Here is a 21,572-nt window from a genome sequence, read left to right as displayed (position 1 = left end):
AGCTTAGACCAGTCCCACTTGGAAAGCCCCTTTCAATTAAAAGTGAAATTTTATTTCAGAAACCAAAACTAGCTATCTGTGGAGAAGCTCTGTGGTGGGAGCATCCACAGCCTATTCAGAGGGCCTACAAGCGATCTGGCTTTATAAAAACAGTCAGTACTTTCTTCACAAGTTATTTTCCTTCATAATATACTGAAAAGCCAGTGCAGTTCCACAGTTAACAGTAGGAGGACTGAAAACTGACCCTCAGGAAACCACTCGCCCACTACATCATTCTTATCCCCAAACACAGGATGAGAGCCCCTGCTCCCAAGCTGCCCTTTTTTGGACTTGATTCTAACCCCATCTTATGCTGCCTGGAAACCACCTCCTAGAAATTAAAAATAAAACTAAGTGTGAGCCCTTTCTACTCGCATGGTCCCTGCCCTCGACAGCCAAGGGCTCCGGGAGTCCAGGACAGGGGTGTCAGCACAGGCTTCAGGGAGGAGGGTGCAGGGCTGGACATGTGTATCCTGGGGCTGTGGGCAGAGGAGGGAAACTCCACAGGCTTGGGAAGCCAGGCAGGAGAACTGAGAGTTGATAGGAGATGAAATTACTGTGTTTTTAAGTAAAAGTACATTCACTTAGACTATATCAACATGAAGCTTGTGCTAAATTGCTTTAATCATTTGAATCTTTTTACACGCATAGACTCTAGGGCTACTCTAGAGTAGCATCTGGGTGGGATCCCTTGATACCCCTTACCCCCAGGAACATGGCTAGCCACCCACCCCCTGGCCCAGAGCTGCAGGACAGGTTTGCATGGTTAGAAAAATCAGGTGCTCTAAGTCTGCTCTGCCATCACTAGGCTTGACTTGAGTCATTTTTCCCTGTAGCAGGGTAAGCTGAGCTCACTGGGATAAGTGAATAAGGCCACAGTGGGAAATAGCCAGGGGGAGGATGACAGGAAGGGAGAGGTGATCAAGGGCCATGCCGCCAGTGGTGAATCAGGAAGAGGAGTGGGCAGGCTTCCCTGTGCTCTGACACTGGAGACCAAGTCTGAGATCATCCTGCCGTAGCCCTCAGTGCCCAGCACCATGCCCAAAAACTATGTGGGGGGATGAACCGAGATGCTTTCTTGGAGAATGTTATTTGTGTTATAAAACTCCAGACTGCCTCCCTGACTCCCTCTGTAATTCTAAAATGGCACCAATACTTAGCTGACAAGGACTTCCAAGGGCTCAGTGTATGCTTTCCTTACTTGCTGGGTAGTCGTGGACAGACTAGATTCCTACCTAGGCTGGGGACATGTCCAGTCCTCCCTGTTGACCCCATCCTCCTCAGCCTCTGTCCCCAGAGCACCTGCACTTTAAGGGCTCCTGTGTCACTTGCCGATGGGTGCGTTGCCTTCAAGAACTGGGTACTTCTAGAGCAGCACAGACGGGGGACCCCAGGGCACCAGGGCCAGGGTGGCAAGCTCCATCAGTAAGTGGCAGGTGTAAGAGTGACCTTCGGTAGGTGCTTGGTGGGGAGGAGACAGAAGTTTGTGGGAGGGGGGCTAAGCAGTCCAGGCTGCCGGCCATAGAAGCCCTGGAAAATTCAGGCATGGGGTTCTACCGAGTTTCCTTAATGATTCACAGGCTAGGCTCTGAGAATTTTGTTTGGGTTTCTTCAGAGCTTTTAACCTTTAGCATTTCTTGTTTAGAGAAGTGAAGCAGCGAGTGGAGAGAAACTGGAGAAGCTGCAAGGCACAGTGAGCCCAGACCAGGGCAGCGGGGGCCCCTACCTCAGCACGGCAGCCATGCAGGTCTCACAGAACCGGTGTCCACACTCAGTCTGCTTCGGGTTACACAGCACCAGGCGGCACTTCTCACACTTGTACTTGTCCTCCACGGTCTTCACAAACCTTTCTTTGTAACCTCCTTGTTCGGGGACGAAAATGGACGTCCCGGCGCTGCGATCAGGGTGCAGCTTTAGCGGTGGGTTAGTCTGCAGTGTGCCGGGGGAGTCCATCTTTTTACTTGACTCCATTTTAGGAAAGAGAAATTCTGGTGGGGGGAAAGGTAACAGTCATGAGTAAAATGCTATCATGTCATCCTTTGCAAGGAAAGGATACACAGCTTTGGGGATGAAAAAGTGCCTGAGAGCTGTGGGTTTGTTTGTTTGTTTTTCAGTTTAAGTAACACACAAGAACCTTCCTGACTTTAATATGTGATGGGAACCAGACATAAGCAAACATGCTTCTTCCCTTTCTATGTGAGCCAAACATGACTATTAACGTTACTGTTCAAAAACTTCCAAAAAGTATACCAGTTGTGTCATTAAAGTTCTTTGAAATACAGGTAATACTTTGCTGTAACTTAAAATTATACGCATCATTCTGATATTTTGGCCAAAGCAACAGATGTTCTCAGCCAGTTTTATTTCTTGGTTCACCTCCCTGCTGATGAATGCCCGTGACACGACTCAGGGGTGGCCTGCCACATGGTGATGGCATTGCTGTGGAGCCTGCGCTCAGAACAGTGTCACTCACTCCAACAACAGCAGACACTGTGTGATGGTGTCTGCAGACTCTTCATGCTACTTTTGCTCCCAAAGAGACCCCAAGAGTCTGCCCACAATGCTCCAATCTGGGCACACCGTGACTGGCACCTGCTTTCCGCCCACACGGCCAGCCTGGCCCCAATGTGACCCCATGCTGTGCACCACAGAGTTTCAGGATGCACCCACTGTGGATTTACAGGCACTTTCATGCCTGGGGATGGAACCAGCAGAGGGACACTGCAACTGAATGGGTCTCCTGTGCCCATATGGGCAGGCTCTCCTCCCGCACATGGTGACAAGTGCACAGATGGCTGCTTCCCACCTGTAAGTTCCCATCAACAGGCAAAATAACAGCTCCTACACATGAGCCACAAAGATTCCAGCCTGTGCAGGTCCGCCAGCTGAAGTACACAGTAGCACATCTGGTGAACCTACAGAGGAATTTCTTTCAAAACTCACCAGGTCTCTCAAAACTACACCGTGTTCTTGCTCAATCCATTTATTTCTGCTAATTATAAAAATGAGGGCCAAATTCCATCTACTTACAAGGCCCCGGGTGTCTGTCCCTCATCCCCTTCCCTTTTCTCCCCAGTGCAAGGTTGGAACAGGAGGCAGACCCGCACCTCAGGCCATGGGGTGCTGGGTGCAGAGCCCACTCTCTAAAGCCTTGTTCCTCACATTGCCTTGTTCTGCCTCTTTATGAAGCTGAAAGAATGAATGCTTTACGACTAGGAATGTACAGAACGCCAGCAGCCTAACATCTGACAAATAAATGAACTGGTGTTCTAGCCACACTCAGGCTAGTTTTAATAAAATAGAACATCACTGTGGCAAAGTGTGGAAGCCTCCTGTGAAATCCATCTATTTATAAAAATAAGAAAAAAAGCTTTCAAAAAGACCTCAAAAGGCCAGCTGCTCCTTGCTCACAATTTTGTTGATCAGAATCCTGTTCATTGTGATGCTAAGCAGGAAGGTGCCTGGTGCTTGCTGTACCTGTCAGAGAAAATAGTTGACCAGGAGCCAATCTGCTGCCAACTGGCCATGCCATCTCTGGCACTGTGTGACCTCTCACTTTCCACACCAGGCCCTTGCTTCTGCAGATGCTCAGAGTTCACCTCCCCTCCTGGAATGTACCTCCCCGCCTTCTCAAGGACCCCCTTTGCCCTGTCTGTACTTTTTCCATGACACTTCCCACCCTCTAACTCTGCATGCTTGTTGTTAACTCTCTTTCTCCTTGAGCAGGATGCAAGCTCCCCAGATACGCAGGTTTTGTTGACAAATTCCAGGTACCTAGAAGAGTGCCTGAGGGGCAGAAGGTACCCGGTATATATCTGCTGAGCTAACAGATGTAAAGGTGAGGTCTGAGCCACTAATAGTACCAAGCTATGTTTCTGTGACAACCGACTCTTCCAGGAAAAGAAAACTCTTCAGCTTTTAGATCTGGTCTTGGAGCTTCCAGCCTTGAAAACTCTTCTTAGATTATAAGCTACTTATGAGTTTGGTTTAGTATCTCAGCCAATAATGCACAGGAAGCTGCATGTTCAATAAACAGTTTTTAATGACAAATATTTGATTCTTTAAAGGTGAATTCCTATTTCAAACCTGAGAGACAATTAACTTTTTTTTTTTTTAATTTATTTATTCATGATAGTCACACGGAGAGAGAGAGAGAGGCAGAGAAACAGGCAGAGGGAGAAGCAGGCTCCAAGCACTGGGAGCCCGATGTGGGATTCGATCCCGGGTCTCCAGGATCGCGCCCTGGGCCAAAGGCAGGCGCCAAACCGCTGCGCCACCCAGGGATCCCTGAGACAATTAACTTTGGATTAAACAAATGATAAATAATAAATGTTCATTTACCTACAACATGTCATTCTCTGTATAAATAAGAATACAGTTTGAGATTTTTTGTTTTTGTAGGCTACTTAAGATAAGTGAACAGATGCAAAATGTATCCCAGGCACATCAAAGAAAGCATCGCAGCAGCCCTGTCCTAAAGGGCACATGACAGCCTATGGCCAGCAGGCACATCAGGACTTACCTATAATGTAAGTTACCTTACCCTGTGATGTAGGGTGCCAACGGGAGCATCTCTGCAACGGGCGACTGTGGGGCTCTGACAATCCTACCCAGCATCCCTGCATCTCATCCCACGCATGACCCATTCCCAATCTAGGCTGTGGGCTGGAGAATGAGCCTTAAGGGAAGGAGGGAAAGATGCTCTACCGTGCTTGGGCTATAGAAACCAGAGCAACACCAGATCTCCACTACCTTATATTCACAAGGAAGGAAAAAGAAGCATAAGAAAATGGTCTAAATATGAAGTTTCCATAATAGGCAAACCTATACAGATAGAAAACAGACTCATAGCTGCCAGGGCTGAGGGAGGGGAGTGTGTACTGATGTGTACAGGCTTTCCCCCTGGGGTGATGGAGCGGTTCAGGGGTGATGAGCGGTTCAGGAACTGGATAATGGGACGGACTATCTCTGTCTAATGTATCTCTAAATACATTACAATTCATCGAACCAGACATTTTAAAGAGGTGAATTTTATAGTACAAGAATTATATCTCAATTTAAAATCTAAACAAAAAATATTGCAAAATAACTGTTCAAAATGGCTCCGTGTGGGTTTGGTTAGTTTGTGTCATTTATACATAGTGGCATATACTCTAAAGTATAGGACTCTAACGTTAAAACTGTATATGCCCAACTGCTGTGATCAGTGACAGACATCTAAGGGAGCACAGTGAGACTTTCATTGATTAGAACAGTTATGTGCCCTCAGAAAAGACAACAAAAAACTAAAACATGGAGGTGCGAAGTGCAAGGAATAAAGACCAGATCCCCTGACTGCAACTACCCAGGGGCAGATGCTCCCTTCTGACAAACATCCAGAAGCGGCAAATGCACATGAACAAAACATGTCTTCTTTCTCCCTGCACACAAACTGTGTCGCATATCCAAATTCATCAACAGCTTCCTGCTGAGTGAAGTAAGTCAGTCGGAGAAGGACAAACATTATATGTTCTCATTCATTTGGGGAATATAAATAATAGTGAAAGGGAATATAAGGGAAGGGAGAAGAAATGTGTGGGAAATATCAGAAAGGGAGACAGAACGTAAAGACTGCTAACTCTGGGAAACGAACTAGGGGTGGTAGAAGGGGAGGAGGGCGGGGGGTGGGAGTGAATGGGTGACGGGCACTGGGGGTTATTCTGTATGTTAGTAAATTGAACACCAATAAAAAATAAATTAAAAATTAAAAAAAAAAAAAAACAGCTTCCTTTTGAAACCAATGCTGTATTCTGGCCATTTTCCCCATATCAGCATATACAGATCTACTTTTTTATTTTTTTATTTATTTTTTTATTTTTTTGTTTTGTTTTTTAATATTTTATTTATTTATTCATGACAGACACACAGAGAGAGAGAGGCAGAGACACAGGCAGAGGGAGAAGCAGGCTCCATGCTGGGAGCCCGACGTGGGACTCGACCCTGGGTCTCTAGGATCGTACCCCAGGCAGAAGGCGGTGCCAAACCACTGGGCCATCGGGGCTGCCCTACTTTCTTATTTTGAAGGGCTGCATACAGCACTCTACTGGATGGTTTACCTAATTGATATAACCAGTTCCACTAATGGAGAAACTCAGGCTGCTTCTGATGTTTTGCTATTTTTTAAAAGAATTTTTTTTTTTGAGAGAGAGAGAGAGTGTACATACATGATGGGGAAGGACAGAAGGACAAGAAGAGAACCCCAAGCAGACTCCTTACTGAGTGCAGAGCCTGAAATGGGGCTCAATCCCAAGACCCTGAGATCATGACCTGAGTCAAAATCAAGAGTCAGGTGCTAACTGATTGAGCCACCCAGGCGCCCCGATGTTGTGCTATCATGAACAATCTGCAGTGAACATTCCTGAACTTCTATCTTTGCACGTTTAGGCAACCACACAGCAACAGAACTGCTGGGTCAGAGGTGATGTGCATTTTATGGTACTCTAATCACTGCCAAACACTTGTAAAAGGTTGTATATTACATATTTCCTTCAATATTTACTAAACTATTAAACAAATATTATTTTAGAGGGCAATAGCCCATTTCATTCAAATACTGACGCTTCCCACTTTATTTCGCCTCAGCGGTGTTCCCTGGAGAGTATTGCTGGCTACATTGTTTTACAAACATCAGGGCTTTCAACCTGGGAATGCTGGAGGGCATGCCCACCACCCTTCTATATGGGTAGGAGCACCCTTCTCCAGGAGTGATTCTGTAAAGGTTTGCCAAACCAATCACATTTTATTTCAACAAATACAACTAGGCACCTATGACATACACAGCTCTGTGTCTCACACATCAGGGACACAGCCCCTGAGAGCTTTGAAGGAGTCACGAGGAGGTGAGCACTCCAGGGTCAACAAGCAGAGGATGATGAACAGAAGGTACCAAGGGCTGCAGATCTTCAAAAAAGAAAGATAGCACATTGGTTTTGGGGATATTGAGGCTTCAGGAGTTGGACTGGTGGTATCACTTCAATTCCAACAGAGGAGGACAAGAAGGAGCAGCAGACATGGCACTGTGAGGTGGCTGTGGAAGGGAACCTGGTGTTAGGGGTTTCAGGGGAGGAGCCAGTCAGGCAGGACATCTGGCACTGAGTAGCCTGGGTAGTAAGGGTGGCCCAGTGTCTCCCTGAGATGGATCCTTGAGCACAGCACTGACCCCCAGAGTCTCATTTCTCTTTACATGAAAAGCAGATACTATATCCCTAACTATCTGCACTATCAGGCATTACTATAATATTTTAGGTTGAGGCCATCTGCAGACTCTGCAGCACTGCATACAGAGAAGATACGTCCTCCCACCAACTGCGGTCAGGGAATCTGCCAAGGAATGGCCTGTTTCCTCACCCTATTTAGACAGCCCCAAGCCTTGTTTTAAAAGGCGCTTCTGAAATAAAGACATAAAAATAAATAAATAAATAAAAGGCGCTTCTCAGCAATATGACAAGAAAAAGAAAAGGCATATCAATTGGAAATGAAGACATAAAACTATTTCTTTTTCAGATAGCATCATCCTGCATATATAACTCAGAAAAGAATAAACTAAAAATGAGTTGAACTAATAAACTGATTCAGCAAAGTTGCAGAATCAGAGGTCAATATAAAAAAATCAATTGTATTTCTATACACTAGCAATAAACAACCCAAAAATGAAGTTAAGAAAACAATCCACTTATAATAGTATCAAAAAGAATAAAATATCCAGGAATAAATGTAACCAAAGAGGGCAATGTATGTTTACTGAATATTATAAAACACTGTTGAAAGACATCAAAGATATAAACGAATTGGAAAGCATCCCATGTTCATGGGCTAGAAGACTCGACATCTGCTGAGATGGCAACACTACTCAAACTGATCAGATGCATCTCGATTCCTATAACAATCCCTACTGGTTCTTTTTTGCTGAAATTAAGTGGAATCTAACAAACAGAAGGAAATTCAGGGGACCCAGAATAGACAAAACAATCTCGACAAAGAACAGAGCTAGAAGACTCACACTTGTTCCAAAACTTACTACAAATTATTTGGGACACTGTGATATTGGTATTAGACATACAGATCGATGAAAGAGAACTGAGAATCCAGAAATAAACCCTCATGTTTATGGTCAACTGGTTTCTGACACATATGCCAAGGTCTTTTCAATGGGGAAGGAAAAGCATGCACTCTGTGCCAGCAACCTCACTATTGTTATGGAAGGCCCTCACTCCTGGGTGTTCTCTCTAAAGCTCTTCAAGGGCTGCACTGGTGGTTACCACCCAAGAGCTGCTTAGATATCCATCTCCTTCCCTCCCAGGTGAGCAACTCAGCATAACTCCAGCACACAAAGTATTGTTTCAGGGAGTACAGGTGGGTGGGTTCTAAGACCTTCCTGGCTGGTATCCTTCTTTTCTTCAAAAAAATGTATTAGGTGGTATTTGACACAGAAAAAAGATTATAAGGCAGGGACGCCTGGCTGGCTCAGTTGGTAGTGTATGTGGCTCTTAATCTCAGCGTCATGAGTTCAAGCCCCAGGTTGGGTGTGGAGCCTACTTAAAAAATAAAATAAAATAAAGATTATGTGCCATACATATGAAAGGACAACAACAAAAAGAGCCCCAGAATACACCACCTGCTTAAATGTCACCACCTACCTGCATGCTCCTTCCTCAGCTGTCGTCCTGTCTCTCTCCAGAAGTAAATGTCAGTCTGAAATTTGGATCTATAAGTCTTTTGCTATCATATATATTTTTCTTCTTAAACAATATACTTTTGCCTGTTTTTAATTTCATGGAATGTGAGGCACCTGGGTGGCTCAGTGGTTGAGTGTCTGACTTTGGCTCAGGTCATGATCCCAGGGTCCTGAGATGGAGTCCTGCATCAGGCTCCCCTCAGGGAGCTTGCTTCTCCCTCTGCCTATGTCTCTGCCTCTCTCTCTGTGTCTCTCATGAATAAATAAAATCTTAAAAAAAAATAATTTCATGGAATGTTATTGCACCATATGTAGTCCTCTGCCATCAGCATTATAACTTTTCACCTGTGTCTGCTGTGTGCATGATTATGCTTCCATTCATTCTCACTGCTGTATAATATTCCACAGCTCATCTATCCACTTTCTGATCACAGTTGCCAGTCCTTGCCGTTATGAAAAGTGTGCTCTGAACACTTTGGCACATCTGTCCTGGCGTCCTCATGTAAGTTTCTCTAGGGTCTGTGCCCTAGATCAGGCAATCAGGGGTTAGCAAACTATAGTCTGTGGGTCAAATCTAGCCAGTAGATTGTTAGGTTACTGTTACCTATTGTCTATTTCCCTGAAGCCAAGAATGCATTTTAGGTTTTTAAAGGGTTAAACAAACAAACAAATGAAACAAAGGCAACTAAATGACAAGACTGTATATGGTCCACAAAGTCTAGAATATTTATCATCTTGCCTTATGTAGAAAAAGCCTGCCGATCCCTGCCCTGGACTCCACATCTAGACTACAGAGGTACTGCTGATTTGCAGGTTGAATGCATGGCCAATTTATAAGCTAGAGCCAAACTACTCTCCAAAGTCAAGCAGGATAAATGTTTCTTTTAATCCACATCCTTGCCAACACTGGGAATCAAACATCTTAGGTTCTGCCAACCTAGCAGGTACAATGGTCTTTTTTTCTTACTCTGATGATTTAAAAGTTTAGTATCTTTTCATATATTCATGGGCCACTTAGGCTTTTTCTTCCATGAAATGCCTGATTGTGTCTCTCTGTCATTTTTTAATTGGGCTATTATCTTCTATAATACTGATTTGTGGGGGTTGCTCACATATTCTGTTAAACCTTTGTTAGTTATATTTATATGTCTTCCCCCAGTTTGTGGATGGCTTTAAATTTATTTATGTTTTTTTAATGAAGAGAGGTTCTTAATTTTAATGTAGTCAAATTTACACGTATCTTGGCCTTTTAAAAATATTCACATTATCTTACAGGTAGTGTTGATGAAAAAGGGACAACAGCATATACAAAACTGAAATAAAAAGCAGCTCCACCTCTATTACAAAATTGTTTTGAAAAGAAGAATATTATGTTCAAATAAAACTAGAAAATAAGCCATTATGTTAAATTGACTCACATTGCTCATGGAAAACATTCTTCTTTAAAAAGAGATTATTCAAGTCAGAAATTACATGAACCCTGAGCAGGGCCTAGGGGTAGGTCCATGACCTTCTGCATCAGTGAGATGCCTGATGTGGGCCTTAGCTGGCCTAGGGAAAGCAGGAGCTAGACACCTCAGCAGGTGCTAGGACTGGTGGACAGATGAATACTCTCAGGTTTACTGATGATCCTAGACTTGCAGGCCATCAACTGTCACTATGAAAAGTCAGTTCTAATAAAAAGTGTGAGAATCATCTAATCACTTCCTAAAACAACTAGGACAATAGGGACAATGTCTTTAAGTCTTAAAATAAGACAAATACCCACCTATTGTGTCCCAAGAAAAAGCGAGTTTGGATTTGGAAAAACCACCATTGGAGGCAAATTTTCCATAATCAACTCAAAGGCAGACAATCACGAGCATTCCTAAAGCTGGACAGTAATGTGGTGATCACCTTGAAATCATCTACAAAGTCATATAAATGGAGAAACCACAGAGGTAAATTTTCTTCCGAGTCCCTTCAACCTATATAACAGGGAAGAAAGAGACCTCAAGATCACCAAAGGAAACAAAACTTCCATCTGTAAGACCAAATTTTCAGTAGCAACTTGGGAGGGCACATTTTTTACCAGAATGCCCTTTAACTAACAGGCTCAAAACAAATACAATAAATAATTTATCTTTTATCTTGTTTGCCTCCCTAGGCCATCTTAAATCCTTTCTGGAATCTCAGGTGCAGTGTACATAAATTAGGCAAACCCAAAGTTGGTCACAATACTAAAAACAGACTAATGAAAAAAAAAAAAAAACAGACTAATGAATTGTATCAGTGAAAATGGTTGAGTAAGAAATTCCAAAAGTCTATCCTTCAATAAAATCAAGAAAAAAAAAAAAAACTGGCAAAATCCACCAGAGGCAACTTCTTGGAATCTTGGAAACTAAATGAAAGCGTGCAGCAACGAGAAGACTACTTAATCATGAGAAACCAGCTGAACCTTGGTAAGCACAATGAGCACAGTGGCATTTTACCCAAACCTGAACCCATGCACCAGGATAATAGTCTGTGACCTGGAACAGGTATCTGGCAGGAGGTGGAGGGATAGCAGGAGAAGAACAGACCTCATTTGCAAAGAATTTCGGTGGTTTGTTTTGACCTATCTAGAAGATCAACTCCAAGCACTTGGCTTTATCTCAATAAACTCAGAATTCTCCCAATGTTGACATGGCTGGCTACTGGTAGTGGTGGGAGGTGGTGGTTATTGAAGACATTTAGGGGCAAATTTATTAGTTATCACTGCTCAGAGCAATCAGTAACAACTGAAGCAAACAATAGATTAACCAAAATGTTGAGAAGAAAAGCTGGGGAGAAAGGCCTCTGACAAGCTTCAATGTGTTTCCGGGAATCTAGAAGGCCACATAAATGCCCAGGACTGTGTGCATGCTCAGGAAAGACCTGAGAAGGCCTCAAGCCTCTGGCTGAACTTCAGGTTCCACACAGAGGAAATGAATGGTAAATAAGAGTTGTCAACTGCCCGGCTAAAGTGTTGAAAGCATACCCCAACACTCATAAAAACCCTATCCGAAAAGACTAGGAGATAATTTTGGTTGTAGGCACTTAAAGAAATGTGTTCCATCGCTATGCTATTAGAACAAGGACTTTAATAGCCACACATGATAAAGAATATAAACTTTACAAACTTAGCTCAAGAAGTCATTACACAAACAACTATAAAAACAGATCCTGGGGAGAAAAAGAATCTCATTTCCAGATTTGCCACATTATAATATTAAAAGTGTCCAATTAAAAAAAAATTACAGGGGCAGCCCGGGTAGCTCAGCAGTTTGGCACCACCTTTGGTCCAGGGCGTGATCCTGGAGTCCCGGGATCAAGTCCTACGTCGGGCTCCCTGCATGGAGCCTGCTTCTCCCTCTGCCTGTGTCTCTGCCTCTCTCTCTCTCTCTCTCTCTCTCTCATGAATAAATAAAAATCTTTAAAAAAAATTACAAAGCATGCAAAGAAACATGAAGGTATGGCCCACACACAGGGGAAAAAGCAAAAAATAGAAACTATTCAGGAGGAATGCTAGACACTGGACTTACAAATAGTTTAAATCAGCTATTTTACATATATTCAAAAAGATAAAGGAAATCATGTCCAAGAATAAAAGAAACCATAAGAACAATGGCTCACAAAACAGAGTTATCAATAAAGAGAAGAATTTTAAAGGAACCAAATAGGAACTCTAGAGCTGGAAAGCACAGTAACTGAAATGAAAACCTCATAACAGGGATTCAATAGCAGAACTTCGGCATAAGAAAGAACTGGAGAACCTGAAGATGAATCAACTGAGTTTATCCAGTCTAAATCACAAAAGGAAAATACAACAAAGAAAAATGAACAGAGCCTCAAAAACCTGTAGGGCATCATCAATCATACCAACATACACATTAGGGGAGGTTCCAGAAAGGAAAGGAGAGAGAGAAAGTGCTGGAAAGAATATTTGAAGAAATAGTGGACAAAAACTTCCCATAGTTGATGAAAACTATTAATCTGCACATATAGGAAGCTCAACACCATTTTAAACTCAAAGAAATCCATAATAAAATACATTATAATCAAACTGTGAAAAAACAAAGAGAAAATTCTGAAATCAGCACGTGAGAAGCTACTTCACACACACAAGGATTTTCTCAATAAAGTTACAGTTGGCATCTCATCATATGCCATGGAAAACAGAAGACAATGGGACGACATGTTCAAAGGACTGAATGAAAAAAAATCAACTAGGAATCCTGTATCTAGCAAAACTGTTCTTCAAACATGAAAGAGACACTCAACAAAAAAAATAGAAAACTGAATCCATCAGCATGTTAAAAGTATTATATACTTTTAAATACCTAGTGGGATTTATCCTAGGAAAGCAAGAATAGTTTAAGAAAATCAATGTACTGTATCACATTAACAGATAAAGGAGGAAAAGATGCAATCATTTCAATTGATGTAGAAAACTAGTTGACAAAATCTAATACCCTTTCATTAAGACCCTCAGAAAACTAGGAATAAAAGGGAACTACCCCAACAAGATAAAGGATATCTATGAAATCAAGTTCACACTTAATGGCAAAAGACTGCAAGCTTTTACCCTAAGACCAGGAAGAAGGGAAGGAAATATGTTTTCATCACTGCTATTCAATATTATGCTGGAAGTTCTAGCCAGAGCAAGAAAAAGAAGTAAAATGCATCCAAATAAGAAAGAAGGAAGTAAAAGTATTTCTATTTATAGATGACAAGGTCCTACATATAGAAAATCCCAAAGAATTCATAAGAAAAACTAGAGCTAATAAAGGAATTCATTAAAATTGCAGGGTACAGGATTAACATAGAAACATCAGTTGTGTTTCTATACAACAGTAATAAACAATCCAAAAAGGAAATTAAAAAAGCAATTCGATTTACAATAGCATCCACGAGAATAAAGTACCTAGAAATAAATTTAGCCAAGGAGGTAAAATATTTGTTCACTGAAAACTACAAAACAATTGCAGAAAGAAATTAAAGAAGAAACAATTAAGCAGTAGACATTTGTTAGCTCCAAAACAGGTCTATGTACATGGATTAGCGACTTAATATTGTTACAAAGGCAATACTACTGACTGATTAATTTTATGTGTTAACTTGCCTGACCATGGGGTGCCTAGATATTTGGTCAAACATTATTTCTAGGTGTTTCTGTAAGGATGCTGGATGAGATTATCATTTGAATTGGTAGACTGAGTAAAGCACACTGTCCTTCCCAATAGGGGTGGGCATCAACCAATCAGTCAAAGGTCTGAATAGAACAAAGAGGCCGACTCACCTCCAAGTAAGAAGGATTCTTTCTACCTGACTGCCTTCAAACTGAGACATCGTCTTTTTTCCTGCCTTTGTTCTTGAACTGAAATATCAGCTCTTCCTCGATTTTGAGCCTGCTGGCCTTTGGACAGGAACTAAAGCATTGGCTCTTATGGTTTCAGGACTTCAGACTCAGGCTGGAACTAAGCCATTGGCTCTCCTGGTTCTCCAGTTTGCCAACTCATACTGCAGATCTTGGGATTTGCTTGTCTCCATTACTGTGAGAGCCAATTCCTTATAATAAATATCTCTTTCTATGTGCATGCATGTACATGTTGGTTTTGATTCTCTGGAGAATCCTACTACTCTACCCAAAGTGATCTACAAATGCAATGCAATCCCTATCAATGGTCTAATGGCCTTCCTTTGACAGAAATGAAAAAATCTGACCCGGAATTGGAAGGAACTGCAAAGAGCCAAGACAATATTAGAAAATAAAAATGAAGAGAAGACCCACACTTCTCAAACTATTTCAAAACCTACTACAAAACTACAGTAATCATTAACAGCGTAATATTGGCATAAGGACAGATATACAGACCAATGAAATACAACTGAAAATCCAGAAATAATATGGCCAAATGATTTTTCATGAGGATACCAAGATCATTTAGTGGTGGTGGGGAAAGAAAACCAGTCTCTGTGATAACTGGGTAACCACAGGCAGAAGAATGAATCTGGACTCTTATATCACTCTATATATACAAACTAAGATCAAATGGGATTACCCACTAAAAGGTAAGAGATAACACAAAAAACTCTTAGAAGAAAACAGTGGCAAATATTCATAACCTTGGTCTAAAGAATTCTTAGATATGACACCAAGATAACAAGCAACAAAAGAAAAAATAGATAAATTTGACTTCACCAAATTAAAAAAACCTCTTTACATAAAAGGGTGTTATCAAGAATGTGAAAACACAGGGCACCTGGGTGGCTCAGTGAGCTAAGTGTCTGCCTTCTGCTCAGGTCATAAATCCAGGGTCCTGGGATTGAGCCCTGCATCAGGCTTCCTGCTCAGTGAGGAGTCTGCTTCTCCCTCTGCTCCACCCCCCTCCTCTCTAATAAATGAATAAAATCTAAAAAACAAAACAAAACAAAAAAAGACAACAGAATAGGAGAAAATATCTGCTAACCACATATCTGATAGAGGCCTAATATCCTAAATACATAAAGAACCCTTACAACTCAACAAGAAGACAAACAACCCAATTTAAAAATGGCAAAATATATGAATAAACATTTCTCTAAGGAAGATACAGAAACACCCAAAAGCACATGAAAAGATGCTCAACATCATTAGTCACTAGGGAAATATAAGTAAGAACCACACTGAGCTACCACTTCATACCAACCAAGATGGTTTTAATTGTTTTAAAAAGGTTACATATCTAGCATTGATGAAGAGAAGATGTGGAGAAATTGGAACCTTCATACACTGCTGGTGAAAACAAAATGGTTCCGCTGCTGTGGAAAACAATCTAGTGGTTCCTCAAACAGTTAAACATAGAATTACCATATGGCCCAGTGAATCCACTCTTAGGTACATACCCTAAAGAACTGAAAACAGGTACTCAAACACACATACACACATGCTCATAGCAGCATTATTCACAATACCCACAAGGTGGAAACAACCAAAATGTCCATCAACAGATGAATGGATAGACAAAATGCGGGATCTCCAGACAATAGGATGTTAAATATTATTCAGCCATAAAAAGAAAGGAAGCAATGATACAGGCTATAACATGGATGAACCTGGAAAACATTATGTTCAATGAAAGATGTCAGAAACAAAAGACTACATCCTGTGTGCTCCATTTATAAGAATATATAGAATAGGTGAATCCACAGAGACTCACAGCAGACCAGTCATTGCCAGGGGTTGAGGGAAGAGCAATAAGGAGTAACTGCCTAAGGAGTATGGGGTTTCCTTTGGGGTAATGGGAATGTTCCGGAACCACACATAGGTTGTGGTTATACAACACTGTGAATGTACTAAATGGCACTGAATTGTTCACTTTATTTTTTATTTTTGAATTGTTCACTTTAAAAATGGCTAATTTTGGGCAGCCCCGATGGCTCATGGCTCAGCGGTTTAGCGCCGCCTTCTGCCCAGGGGGTGATCCTAGAGGTCGAGTCCCACGTCGGGCTCCCTGCATGGAGCCTGCTTCTCCCTCTGCCTGTGTCTCTGCCTCTGTGTGTGTGTGTGTCTGTCATGAATAAGTAAATAAAATCTTTTTTAAAAATGGCTAATTTTATGTTGTATGAATTTTAGGTCAATTAAAAAAAATAATGTTTTTAAAAATCGACAATCATGACATGTTACTTCACAGCCACTAGGATGGCTTTAATAAAAAAAAATGGAAAATTCCAAGTACTGGTGAGGACATAAAGAAACTGGAACCCTCATCTACTGTTAGAGGGAATGTAAAATGGTGCTGGCAATGCCTCACACAATTTGTCAGTTCCTCAAACAGTTAGCATTTGACTAGAAATTTTTCTCCAGGGCAGCCCTGGTGGCTCCGTGGTTTAGCACCACCTTCAGCACAGGGCCTGATCCTGGAGTCACGGGATCGAGTCCCATGTCGGGCTCCCTGCATGGAGCCTGCTTCTCCCTCTGCTTGTGTCTCTGCCTCTCTCTCTCTCTCTGTATCTCTCATGAATAAATAAATAAAATCTTTTTAAAAATTGCTTTAAAAAAAAGAAATTCTTCTCCCATGTATATATCCAAAAGACTCCAAAACACATGTTTACACAGACTTGTACACATATGCTCAAAGCAGCAATATTCATAAAAGACAAAAAGTATTAATAGCCCAAGGGGCCTAACAAGAGATGACCAGATAAACAAAATGTGGTCTTATCCATACAATGTACTATTATTTCACCATAAAAAGGAGTGAAATACTAAGACATACTACAACATGAAAGAACCCCAGAAACATTGTGCTAAATAAGAGAAATCAGAAACAAAAGGCCACATACCATATACTTCCATTTATGTAAGATATCCAGAAGAGGTGAATCCAGAGACAGAAAAGAGGTTAGTGGTTACCAAAGAGTGGGGCAAAGGCAGAAAAATGGAGAGTAACTTAGTGGTTACAGAGTTTCTTTTTGGGGTGAATGACTACATTCTAGCACTGTGAATATATTAAAAATCACTAAACTGTACTTTATTTTTATTTTTTTTAAAGATTTTATTTATTTATTCATAGAGATGCAGAGAGAGAGAGAGGCAGAGACACAGGCAGAGGGAGAAGCAGGCTCCATGCAGAGAGCCCGACGTGGGACTCGATCCAGGGTCTCCAGGATCATGCCCTGGGCTGCAGGCGGCGCTAAACCGCTACACCACAGGGGCTGCCCACTAAACTGTATTTTAAAGGGTTATATGATATCTTTTTTCTTATTAAAAAAAGGTAATGGGGACGCCTGGGTGGCTCAGTTGGTTAAGTGTCTGCCTTTGGCTTAGATCATGATCCCAGGGTCTTGGGATCACTCTCTGCTCAGCACTCTCTCCTTCTGTCCTTCCCAGCCCACCCCCCATCTTCTTGCTCAAACTCTCTTGTGCCATCTCTTTCTCTCTCTCAAATTAATAAACAAAACCTTAAAAAAATGTAACAGTATAATGTAATAACCACTCAATAACCCCAAGCAGAAAAATAATAGCAGTAACAACATAAAAAAAATGGCCAGCACATTTGAACCTGATGTAATACAATTCTGTCCATATTTAGATCCAAAGAATTTCATATCATTGTATATATTTTAATAAAAAAAAAGTAAAAATTGAGGGGCACCTGCGTGGCTCAGTTAAGCATCCAACTCTTGATTTCGGCTCAGGTCATAATCTCAGGGTCCTGAAATTGAGCCTGTGTTGGGCTCCGTACTCAGCAGAGTCTGCATGAGATTTTCTCTCCTTCTGCCCCTCCTCTCACTCGTGCACACTCCCTCTCTCAAATAAAATAAATAAAATCTTAAAAAAATAGTTGAGAGGGATAAAGATATTAGAAGGCACTGAAAAACTAACTTGAGCTAATAATGTTTTAAATCAAATAGAAAGCAATAAGGAGATAAGTGGCCAAAGGACAACTGCCAACATCAATAGGCACCATGCTGAGTGCCAGTGCATATGGTAACTGGGCATCCATTGGAGTCAGACAGACTAGAACAACAATATCTAGTGTAAGTATAGTTACAAAAGCTGATACCATGTTCAAAGGCCCCTCAACTAAAAACTACTGTAAAAAAGAAAGTTCCTACAAACGTATGAACTGAAAATGCTAAATTTTTCTATCTATGATGGCAATTTCTAATCTGCAACTGCATCTGGACATCCACAGGCCAAGAATCCCATTGTGTGCTCCACATGTAGGCTAAGCACCAGAAGTAGCAACGTTAGTCAAGTCACATTTTGGAACTTCCTAAAATGTATGATCGTGAAAATCTCTGACTAGATTTCTGGTTTAAATATACATACCTGGGGCACCTGGGTGGCTCAGTGATTGAGCGGCTGCCTTTGGCTCAGGTTGTGATCCTGGGGTCCTGGATTGAGTACCCCAGCAGGCTCCACACAGGGAGTCTGCTTCTCCTTCTGCCTATGTCTCTGCTTTTCTCTATGTGTCTCTCTGAGTAAACTTTTAAAAACAAACAAACAAACAAACAAGCAAACATATCTTGGGCACCTGGGTGGCTCAGTCAGTTAACCCTCTGCCTTTGGCTCAGGTCATGATCCTGGAGTCCTGGGAGTCCTGGGATAAAGCCCCCATCTCTGCTCAGCGGGGAGCCTGCTTCTCCCTCTTCCTCCCTCTGCTTGTGCTCTTTCTCTCAAGTAAATAAAATCTTTTTTAGAAAAAGAGAGAGAGGCAGAGACACAGGGAGAAGGAGAAGCAAGCTCCACACAGAGAACCTGGTATGGGACTCAATCCTGGATCCCGGGATCACACCCTGAGCCAAAGACAGACATTCAACCACTGAGCTACCCAGGTGTCCCATAAATAAAATCTTTAAATAAATAAATAAACAAACCTTTATTTCACTTGCTTATACATGGATATAAAAATAGTTAAATTCTACCTTAATTCTAAAGTTTAAATGCAATAAGTATACATTAATTAAATCCTGTAATATTTATAATAATTGTGTTGAAGAAAAATAATGCAAACTCAGTCCAATTATTAAAGAGGTGGTGAAAAAAAAATAAAGAGGTGGTGGAGGAGAAGGTGACTCGTGGGCACAAGTGGATTAATGTTTAACAAGCCAGTCTGGGGAAGCAGCATGGGGTTTATAACACAAGCCTCTGGTCAGTACACCGCGCCAAGTGAGTGATGAGAACCTGAGGCTACTGCCAACATCTCGCCTTTTCGCATTAAGTGTGGGAAGAGGAGGTTTGCTTCCACACACATCAAGAAAAATGTTCTGAACAGAAACAATAGATACATGAGGCAAAGAGAGCACCATGGAAACTATAAGGTAGGCAAGGTATATGGTAAGAAATGGCGCTGGGGGAGTCTGTGCACTCTGAGGAGCTTAAGAGGAGCCAAGAGCAGAAACAACTGGGGAGGAGCAGCCTCAAAGGTAGTACCCTGAGCCCGCTCCAAGGACCAGGGCTTGCCCCAGTGCCTGGCCTTCTTAGTTCTAGAACTCCCACTCTGCAGTATCCTCTGAGTAGAATTACTACTCTATTATTACATTATTTACTTTTGCTACATATTTTAGGCAGGAATTTATATTTTGTGCCATATTCTTACTCAAATGGAAAAACTTCTATTTGAGAAAATCGATTCACAAAATTTTGGTTTCTCATCAGCTATGCAGGAAGCCTTTCTCGAAGCTGAGGCACATCCGTACTCAGGAGTAGAGCAAAGAGCTGGACTGGAGTCCTCTGCTTTTCCTCTACGCCTTCATCACTCTAACAATTTATCTTCCCTACTTGTGATTTAAGTTGAACTACATCTTACATGGAGATTGGAAATTGGAAACCAAAGCACATCTGCTGACAAAAGGGTGTTCCAAGAACTGGAAAGCCCGGGGAAAACCAAAAAAGGGAAGCATCAGATAAACAAAGAAAATGGCTCCTGCCAGCAAGAAAGTATAAAACACAACAAGCTCACCATCAAGCCCAGCAGGGAAATTAAAAGTTATCATCTAAGTAATGCCAATAAAAGAAGAGAGAAAACCATAAACAGACAGGTGTGCCCTGTTGATTAAAAAAAAAAAAAAAAAGTTTTTTGGCAATCCATGTTTATGTAAACATTTCAGCACAGGCTCTTTTCACGATACCTGATGCCAAATGCTCTGCTTGGGCCTGTGGCTAACATACTGGCCGAGTAAAGATGAGAGGAGACTCGATTCTTCTCCAAACAGGCAGATCCAAATCACATGAAAAACCCCACTCTGGAGAGAGAAAAAGAGAGACTGGGGGGAAGGGCGATGAGGACAGGACAGCCGGCCACAGGCTCACAGCTGGAAATAACCGGATTAAACCTCAGTATAAAACTTGGTCTTAAATCCTTTAGGAAAACAATAGCTTTGAGGCCCAGCACTGCCAATATCCCTTGATTTAGGGATTTTTTTTTTAAAAGCATTCATTCAATCCCGACTATGCAAAGAAGCTGCGCCTTTCTTGGCCCAGAGCCAGCGTCCTGCCCTCTGGGAGGGGGACAGGCTGAGGGGCTGGTGCTTTGACAAGCCACAGAGCCACAACCAGGTGGATACTGCCCCGAGGGTGAGCCTGGACAGGAGGCACAGGCAGCTGCACGTGTGTGATAAGGTTCATTTCCCTGGAGCAACAACTTTACTCAAAAATATGAGTGAGGGATCCCTGGGTGGCGCAGCGGTTTGGCGCCTGCCTTTGGCCCAGGGCGCGATCCTGGAGACCCGGGATCGAATCCCACGTCGGGTTCCCGGAGCTTGGAGCCTGCTTCTCCCTCTGCTTGTGTCTCTGCCTCTCTCTCTCTCTCTCTCTCTCTCTCCCTCTGACTATCATAAATAAATAAAAAATTTTAAAACATTTAAAAAAATAAAAATATGAGTGAAAAACATAAAACACGGCCACCTGAAAGACTGGATTACAGTATTTATTTATTTATTTATTTATTTATTTATTTATTTATTTATTTATTTATTTATTTATTTTTTTGGATTACAGTATTTAAGTCGACTTTTAGAATAAAGCATGAGATTTCACAAAGCACTGGCTCTTGTGTCAGTGCCCCTCCCCAGTCTCTCGAGCAGATTCCCCCATTTCTGCCTGTGGTTTAGAGGTAGGGACTGCCTGGGTGCTGAGGCCCACTCACTCCTCCCCTCCACACACTCATGCTGGCCAACTGCACCCCTCCCCAAGGCCTTACCCAGCAGACCTGCACCCTTGAGCTTCTATTCTGAGCACCGCAGCACCACACTTTCTGAGCTCCCAGACCACCTTGCTCAGTCTGTCTTGCTACACAGGCCCCTTGCATTTAATGCCCCCAACATGGAATTT

General features: G+C 42.0%; 1 protein-coding gene across 5 annotated transcripts in view; it reads right to left on the bottom strand.

Moving 5' to 3' along the window:
• TRAF3 (TNF receptor associated factor 3) overlaps positions 1–21,572 on the bottom strand; it is a 115,851-nt gene that overhangs the window by 30,624 nt on the left and 63,655 nt on the right. For all 5 annotated transcript variants that reach the window (XM_025442493.3, XM_049113505.1, XM_049113503.1 and 2 more), the window contains one exon: positions 1,766–2,027. In XM_025442493.3, the coding sequence (XP_025298278.1) occupies positions 1,766–2,010 (245 nt within the window). In that variant the 5' untranslated portion in view covers positions 2,011–2,027. The remainder of the gene's footprint in view (positions 1–1,765; positions 2,028–21,572) is intronic.

The sequence above is a fragment of the Canis lupus genome, chromosome 8 (genome assembly GCF_003254725.2).
Source record: "Canis lupus dingo isolate Sandy chromosome 8, ASM325472v2, whole genome shotgun sequence".
Lineage (NCBI taxonomy): Eukaryota > Metazoa > Chordata > Mammalia > Carnivora > Canidae > Canis > Canis lupus.
The sequence above is the reverse complement of the archived record's forward strand: the minus strand, read 5'-3'. Positions and strand labels throughout refer to the sequence as shown.